The sequence below is a fragment of the Aotus nancymaae genome, unplaced genomic scaffold, assembly GCF_030222135.1.
Source record: "Aotus nancymaae isolate 86718 unplaced genomic scaffold, 86718_ANA_hifiasm-v0.15.2.pri h1tg000006l, whole genome shotgun sequence".
Lineage (NCBI taxonomy): Eukaryota > Metazoa > Chordata > Mammalia > Primates > Aotidae > Aotus > Aotus nancymaae.
In genome coordinates this window covers 72,368,625-72,377,995 of record NW_026988417.1, presented here as the reverse complement: position 1 = coordinate 72,377,995, position 9,371 = coordinate 72,368,625, and the positions used below count along the sequence as shown (strand labels likewise).

General features: G+C 37.1%; 1 protein-coding gene across 1 annotated transcript; it reads left to right on the top strand.

Annotated features, from left to right (window-relative positions):
- Nucleotides 1–7,417: 7,417 nt before the first annotated feature.
- GK2 (glycerol kinase 2) lies at nucleotides 7,418–9,067 on the top strand. The gene is given in 3 exon segments (XM_012446906.3): nucleotides 7,418–8,073; nucleotides 8,075–8,118; nucleotides 8,121–9,067. Coding segments are annotated over 3 exon segments (1,647 nt in total).
- Nucleotides 9,068–9,371: the final 304 nt, after the last annotated feature.

Here is a 9,371-nt window from a genome sequence, read left to right as displayed (position 1 = left end):
TAAAATGAGACACATTGCTAACTCAGGTGACAGAATTTACACCTAGGTCAGGACTTCATGGTAATATTCACCTTTAGTGACAGAATATTACATATGCAATAGAAGAAAAGCCTACCACCATCCTGCTCCCCAAACAGCAGCTCTCACTCAAAACGCCATCAAAACCTGTCTAGTCATTACCTGAATGAAAGTTGGCGACCCTAATTTACACATTACCTTTTAGGGTCATTAACATTTTTTAAATAATACTATCAAAACGATTGATTCTTGAACACAATTTTTCCTTCATTAACTTAAAATAAAATAAAAATCAAGTGCCATCAGAAAATATTTTTTTAAATCTTTAAGTGTTAAGGAGAAGGGGAGTTTCTTTAGAGATTACCTAAATTTTGCCACTGAAAAAAGAAAGCCAGAGAGGTGATTTGACTTGCTAAAGATCATAAAGCTAAAAATAAAATAAAATTAAAATTAAAAAAAGATCATAAAGCTAGTTAGAGTTAGTGCTGGAACTAAATTCTAATTCTTATTCTAATATAGTTTTCACAATTGATATAGATATTTGTTAAGGTATCTGTATTTTTTCTCTCAAGCAAATGGAATAATGACTGGATATAGACCAACAACCATAATTGGGAAATAACTACTCGTCAATTTATTAATTAGGATTCTATTATGTGACAACTGTAATTTTATAAAATAGTTAGAATGAGATTTTAATATTAATAATAGTAATTGTGTGGGTTTGAGTCACAATTTGCAGTGATCGTAAGCTATGACTATAAGAAACTAGAGCTCAAACTGTGACAGCAGAAGATGTTTAAATATGGCTTTAATGATGACCCAGTGACAATAATCCCAATTTTCCCAATTCAGTTTGACCTCCACGCTCTGTAGCTTCTTTATCCATTTTGTTGACATATGCAAACAACATTACACACAAAAAGTGCAAGGAAACCTTTCCATCACATTGCCTTAACATACTTGTCCTGTCAAATATGTGCAGGCATTTCACACAAAACCCACTAGAAAAATACTCTGCTTTACTCCACTAAAGGCAAATTCGATGCTTAAGAAAAGGCCACAGTCACTGATTCTTATAAGTGGCAGCACTCTGTCCCCCATCCCTTTCACAGAGCATCTGTATTCTCTGGGTCTCGGGCAAGAAACATGATCAAAACAATCTTTTGTTTTTCTACATCTCTTCTTCTCCATCCAGGTAAGAAGCTGTAGAGTTACACGGTAGATAATAAGTGGTCGGAATCTAAAAATTGACACCTTCCATCTGCAGGAGTGGCTATTTTGCTCACTTAGTCAGCAACAATGAACCATAGTCTGCCTTGAAAATGATACACATTCCCCTCCCTATCTCCAACATACACATACACATACACACATTCCAAGGAAAGGTTTAAAGCTTGTTTGTTTTTTCCTCTCTCTCTCTCAAAAAAAAAAAGATAGTGGTGGGCAAGAATGAGCATCTTTCACATTCCGCATTTTCAGAGTAAGTATCCAATGCAACTTGCCATGATAACTAAATTTATTATTAACTGTGTATTTCATGATGTTAGTGACAATATGTTAATGTGATTTTTCACGTCCTCCTGCAGTGAACAGATGGCTCCTTTTACTTTACTTTCCACATCAAGTGTGATTATTTCTTGGTGCCAAAAGCCACCTGCCGCTCCTCGGTCTCCAGTCTAATTTTTTATGTTGGTAAAACACAGCAGGACTTGTTATCAGTTGGATGGCGTCTTAATAAAAGGAGACATGCCAACATATTGACATCATGTTCAAGGGGAAATTTCAGCCCCTTCAAACCTTAGCCCCCTTTTCCCACCTCCTTTCAAAAAGTGAAGGAAGAAAATGAAAAAATAAATAAAAAAAAAACAAATGCAAAGATCCCATCAGTTTCAAGATGTTTGATTACAATTATTGGGCCTAGAGCCAAGATGCTGAATTGGTCTCCCTTTGTTCCGAAACCCAAGCACCTCACTCAGGGCTCTGATCTTTCATCCTGTGTAATGATAATTAGCTGTAACATATTCCAAAGTCAAATGTAAGCAGGAATACATTAACATTGAGATCAGTGTCAGGGCAATTTTCACTGGGAAAATGACAAAGAACACACACACACACACAATCAATCAATCAAACATTTCAAGACTCAAATATTCATAAAATCACTTTCAGATCTGTGAATATTAAACTCATTGGCTTGCCTGTCATGTAACCTAAAATGCCAAGGGCTCCTAATGTGGATGCAGTGGCTCCCACGGCCCATGCATAACAGAGAAAACATGAGTAATAAACCACGGTAGCTTGCTTTAATTTTTCCTTTCTTCATTACAACAAAGAAGGACAGTACGTTAGGTGATTTGTGGTCCAAGAAGAGGTCTTCCAGGCGATTGGATGGCATGGCTCTCAACAGCTGGTCCAGCACATTTGGGAACAGCATGTAGAAAAATGCATCAGTGTTTTGAAGATTACCAACTGTGATGATGCATTGGTTATGACACAATCTAAAAAAGTCATATTTGCTAGCCACAAACTATATAAATGAATGCTCTCACCATCACGATACATGCTCTCAAATTCAAGACTACGTTAAGTCCAAATTTGGTGAAATCTAAACTTTCCACTAATTCCCACTCTTGAGATTGAAAAGATGAGCAGCATTCTTAGATGTATGCAATTTCTTGCTAAGAGCCAAGACATTAAACAGGCAGCTGGTTTCCTAGAATTTAAAAAGTTCATAAAAAGCAGAAGAAAATGCTTATAATAAAAGTACAACTATCTTAATAAAATAATATTATGCATTAATAAAAATAATACATAATTAATGGTTTTCTTGGGATGAACAACTATAGCTAGATTATTCTGCCACAGAATCTCTCAAATTGATGTAAACATAACAGTGAATTTTTTATTCCATTCACTCAACTGTCCCACCAAACAAAAGAAGCTGTATGAAATAGGTCTCTTCACACTGTTTCACAGCTTGATTAGCTTTCATTTACATTACACTTTCCTAGCATTTTATTACGAAAATTTGAAAACACATATAAAGTTGAAACAACTTTATCAACCTCACATCTACCACATAGATTATATAATTAACATTATCATATTATTATACTACTTTTATCATATCTTTCTATCTATCCAATCCTCTATCTCTTCATCAATCCATCCTATTATATCAGATTGAAAAGTGAATCCAGGTGTGGTGGCTAACGCCTGTAATCCTAGCACTTTGGGAGGCTGAGGCGAGTGGATTACTTGAGATCAGGAGTTCAAAACCAGCCTGGCCAATATGGTGAAACCCTGTCTCTACTAAAAATACAAAAAATTACCTGAAAAGACAGTGGCTTTCATTTAAACTCTTTCATTTTTTTTTTGTTGTTGTTGTTGTTGTTAAAGTACTGTTTATCTAAAACATGCACAGGAAAATATGTCATTAAGACAAGTACATTTGGCTGGTACTGTTCTTAACTTAAAGGTTATGATAAGGACAGAAAGAATATTTGTTGCATCACCATATCATTGCTTACAATGAAATCCATAGATTGCAACCTCTCAAAACATATTCACCATGCTACTCAATGAATGAGTAAATTTTAAACGTTACAAGGTGGACATTATTTAAAACCTTCAAAACTAAGTAGCTGCACTTTAGAAGAGTAGCCTTAAAGGTAAATGAATAATATACAAAGTCAAGTATGTTAACAACTCTATTTTTAACAACCCCACATAAAAAGACTTTTTGAAGAAAATGCCCTGATACATTTTTTTGTTGTTGTTTGGACTATTCTGAATAGTATGTTCACCATTAAAGCATTTACGTTTTTGTGGAATATAATACAAATGCAATAAGAATTTTCTTGTAAAATTGAATGCCTTTACAAATAAGGTAATGACAATAAATATTTCAGAAGTGCTTAAATCCTATATTATAATATAAAGAAGCTATCATAGACAACCAAAAGCTTTTGCTTAGTTGGTTTTGTTTTGTTTTTAAAATAAAAAAGATAGTGGCTTTCATTTAAACTCCTTAGTTTTGGTTTGTTTAAAGTAGTGTTATCAGCCTTGGTTAAACCCATCAGTAGTTTGCAATTACTGTACATCAATTTGGTCAACTCACTTTTATTTTTTTTTTGAGAGGAGTCTCACTCTGTAACCAGACTGGAGGGCAGTGGCACAATCTCAGCTAATTGCAACCTCCGCCTCCTGGGTTCAAGAGATTCTCCTGCCTCAGGCTCCCAAGTAGCTGGGACTACAGGCGCGTGCCCCACACCTGGCTAACTTTTTGTATTTTTAGTAGAGATGGGGTTTCACCGTGTTAGCCAAGATGGTCTCGATCTCTTGACCTTGTGATCCGCCCACCTCAGCCTCCCAAAGTGCTGGGATTACAGGTGTAAGCCATCACTCCCAGCCAGTTTGGTTATCTTTCTAAACTAAATTGAGACATTTATTATCTGATTATTTAGTGGCTACAATTTATTATCAGTGAGACTACTATGTAAAGCAGTTCTTTATAAGAAGAACTGATTATTTTATAAATAAAGTGTTGTATTAAAGACAAAATAATTAAAATATTCCCAGACTCAAAAACTAATGGAATTAAGAACAATTGTTTTAAATATTGGTGTGGCCAATGAGAGGAGATGTAGAAAAGAAGTTTTGGGTCAAATCTTTTTATAGTCTATGTTAATCTATACACACATGTTTACTCTTGACAAATACTTGGGAAGAAAAAGTTAAAACAATGTAAATACAAATTTGTTCCATGTAAATGAAGACATATTATGGTTAACTGGCATATGGGTAAATGTGACCTCTAAAGTTTTGCTTAGAAAAACTTTGATAGAATTTTAAAAACAAAGACACAACCAGGAAAATCTGATCCAGTTTTTAATGATTGCTATACCTTGCTTCACAAATTAAGTCTGGATGCTACTTCTTTCTCTGACTTCATAATATTTCCTGAAGGGTTTTTGCTTAAATAAAAAATATGACTCAGTTAAAATAGTGAAATAACAATATCATAATTTTGATGTTATTTTCTATTTTGTTCTATTTGGTTTTACAAAAGACAAATGGGCCTTATCCTTGAGCTAATTCAGAAATGTAGCCTATGCCCTAATATACAAAATTGCCATTCATTGACTGTTTATTCAACGCATTTTAATTAGTGATTAAATAAATCTTTATTCACCAACTTTACAGTTAATCTGAAAATTTAAGTTTCCATTTAGTGGAATTCCACTCTGTAGTAAAAAGGATTTGATTTACCTTTTCATCTCAAACAATAAAAAATGGGATAAAAAATAGATGAAATAGTTCATATAAGGTGCAAAATATATAACAATAGTTCACAAAACACCAGATATCAGGGAATGAAAGACGTAAATTCCTAAGAGGTGAGAAGCAAATGACATGACTACTATGATTTCCCCAGCTTAGTTTCTTGAGAGAGTTTCGAGGCCACAGCACAGACAGGGAACCCAATTGGAACCCAGTGGAAACCTATGGCAAAGAGACTAAGCTGAGAGCCCAGAGTAACCAACGAAGTTAAACTCTGCCAGACATAGTACTGAATAAAAAAGTTGCACAGAGAGAGAACTCCAGGGAGCTTTAGAGAGTCCCCCAGTGAGCATTCAGCTGAGTATTGATCAGGGAATGTGTATGAGAAAACTACTGAGGCTAATTAAATACGCACATGAAAAGGCTAGAGATAACAGTATCCATTGGTCACCCAAGACTGGGAGGAATTACTCTTCCAAACAGCCATGCACGCTTCATTTTTCAGGGGTGTTGGGTACAGTACATAGAAAGATCTTTTTTTTTTTTTTTTTTTTTTTTTTTTTTTTTTTTTGAGACGGAGTTTCGCTCTCGTTACCCAGGCTGGAGTGCAATGGCGCGATCTCGGCTCACCGCAACCTCCGCCTCCCGGGTTCAGGCAATTCTCCTGCCTCAGCCTCCTGAGTAGCTGGGATTACAGGCACGCGCCACCATGCCCAGCTAATTTTTTTGTATTAGTAGAGACGGGGTTTCACAATGTTGACCAGGATGGTCTGGATCTCTTGACCTCGTGATCCACCCGCCTCGGCCTCCCAAAGTGTAGAAAGATCTTTTCACAGTAAAGAGGAATAAATAGCCCCAGACCGAGCACTGTGCTTGTCCCATCTAACAAATCTTAAAGGCAAGATGCAAAAGAATTGAACTGTTTCCAAGTAATGTATCTGCATCCCAAAACAAAACTCAAGACCATTTATAGGAATACAAATATATCAAGCACCCAGTCAGGTAAAATTCACAATGTTTGGCATCTAATTAAAACTTACCAGCTCTGCAAAAAAAAAAAAAAAAAAGAAAAGAAAAAGAAAAAACAAAAAACAGGAAATACAAGCCATAATAAGGAGATAAACAATCAATCAAAATTGAACCAGAACTGACACAGATGTTAGAATTGCAGAAAATGAAATTAAAAGTGATTCCAACTATATTCCATGTGTTCAGAAAGCTAAGTAGATGTTTAAAAACCCAAATTGAGCTTCTTAGGGATGAACACTACAATATGTGAGGTGAGAAGTACATGGGATGAATTAATAGCAGAGAAGACATAGGAGAAGAAAAGATTAGTGAACTTGAAAAGATAGCAACAGAAACTATCTGAAATCAAGCACAAAGAGAAAAGGTCATTGTAATGAGTAGGGCATCAGTGGAGTCCCTAAGGGACAGAAGAGTGAGAATAAAACACGTTCGAAGAAATAATGGTCCTAAAGCTTTCCAAATTTGATGAAACCTATAAACCTACAGATTCAAGCAGCTCAGTAAACCCCAAGCAAAGAAAACTACTCCAAGGCACCTCATGATCAAAGTGAGCAAAACCACTGATAAAGAGAAAAACCCTAAAGACAGAAAAGCAGGCATGTCAAAAATAACAGCAAAGTTCACATCTGAAACAGCAAGAGAGAAGATGGTAGAGCAACAGCTCCGAGGTCCAGAAACTTAAAAACAAAAAATATGTCAAATAGAATTCTATACTCAGAGAAAATATCTTTATATATTAATATGTAATGTATTTCAGATGTTCAAATTTGGAAGAATTCCATCTCCAGCAGACCTACACTATTAAGAAGGAAAGTGATGACATAGAGATATAGATCCACACAAAAGAATGAACACGGGTAACTGTGATTACATGGATAAATATATGTTTTTTTTAACTTAAATCTTAGAAAACAACTGAGGGGCTAGGGGCAGGGCCTGGGCCAGAGGGATGTGGTAAGAAGGCGCACCGCCAGTTAAAGGGCAAAGGTCGGTCCTGTGCTCCTGACTGGCTGCGGTCCCCGCCCCCAGCACCACTGTCGCCTGGGAAACCATCCCAGAGCTGCTGAGCCGACCTACTCGTGTCATGGCAGCCCCCAAGAAAGCAGTTGTGGGGCCGTTGGTGGGAGCAGTGGTCCAGGGCACCAACTCCACTCGCTTTCTGGTTTTCAGTTCAAAAACAGCGGAACTACTTAGTCATTACAGAGTGGAATTAACACAAGAGTTCCCAAAAGAAGGTTGGGTGGAACGAGACCCTAAGGAAATTCTTCAGTCTGTCTATGAGTGTATAGCAAGAACGTGTGAGAAACTTGACGAACTGGATATTGATATATCCAATATAAAAGCTGTTGGTGTCAGCAATCAGAGGGAAACCACTACAATCTGGGACAAGTTAACTGGAGAACCTCTCTACAATGCTGTGGTGTGGCTTGATGTAAGAACCCAAGCTACCATTGAGGATCTTAGTAAAAAAATTCCAGGAAATAACAACTTCGTCAAGTCTAAGACAGGCCTCCCACTTAGCACTTACTTCAGTGCAGTAAAACTTCGTTGGCTGCTTGACAATGTGAGAAACGTCCAAAGGGCTGTTGAAGAAGGTAGAGCTCTTTTTGGTACCATTGATTCATGGCTTATCTGGAGTTTAACAGGAGGAGTTAATGGAGGTGTGCATTGCACAGATGTAACAAATGCAAGTAGGACAATGCTTTTTAATATCCATTCTTTGGAATGGGATAAAGAGCTCTGACTTTTTTGAAATTCCAATGGGCATTCTTCCAAATGTCTTCAGTTCTATGGCATAATTCAAGCTGGAGCCCTGGAAGGTGTGCCAATATCTGGGTGTTTGGGGGACCAATGTGCTGCATTGGTAGGACAAATGTGCCTCCAAGAAGGACAAGCCAAAAACACCTACGGAACAGGTTGCTTCTTACTATGTAATACAGGTCATAAATGTGTGTTTTCTGAACACGGCCTTCTGACCACAGTAGCTTACAAACTAGGCAGAGAAAAACCAGTATATTATGCACTGGAAGGTTCTGTTGCTATAGCAGGTGCTGTTATTCGTTGGCTAAGAGACAATCTTGGAATTATAGAGACCTCAAGAGACATTGAAAAACTTGCTAAAGAAGTAGGAACTTCTTATGGCTGTTACTTTGTCCCAGCCTTTTCAGGGTTATATGCACCTTATTGGGAGCCCAGTGCAAGAGGGATACTCTGTGGTCTCACTCAGTTTACCAATAAATGTCATATTGCTTTTGCTGCATTAGAAGCTGTTTGCTTCCAAACTCGAGAGATTTTGGAAGCCATGAACCGTGACTGTGGAATTCCACTTCGTCATTTGCAGGTAGATGGAGGAATGACCAACAACAACGTTCTTAGGCAACTACAAGCAGATATTCTGCATATTCCAGTAATAAAGCCCTTTATGCCTGAAACAACTGCACTAGGAGCTGCCATGGCAGCAGGAGCTGCAGAAGGAGTAAATGTTTGGAGTCTTGAACCCCAGGCTTTGTCAGTTCTCAGGATGGAACAATTTGAACCACAGATCCAGGCCACAGAAAGTGAAATTCGTTATGCTACATGGAAGAAAGCTGTAATGAAGTCAATGGGTTGGGTTACCAGTCAGTTCCCTGAAAGTAGTGATTCTTCTATCTTCTCTAGTCTGCCTTTGGGATTTTTTATAATGAGTAGCATGGTAATACTAATTGGAGCAAGATATATCTCGGGTATACCATAATAATACCAACCATCGAGTCCCAAGATGTAAACATTTTACATAATGAAAGAATACAGCAGTTCTGCCTCTTAATGTAATGACACTATTATAGACTCTTATTTTGTTTATAAACCACTTGCTACATGACCCATGAAAACCCTAGACTTGTGACCTGAAATAAAGAAAATACATTAGAAGAGCACTCTAGAAATATTTGGTATTTTTTAACATTGACACAGTTGGGCCAGCCATCTTGAAGGCTGACCCCCTGCATTGCTATAACATTCTGCCCCATTCTTTCCAAAATATAGGCTATTCAGATTCT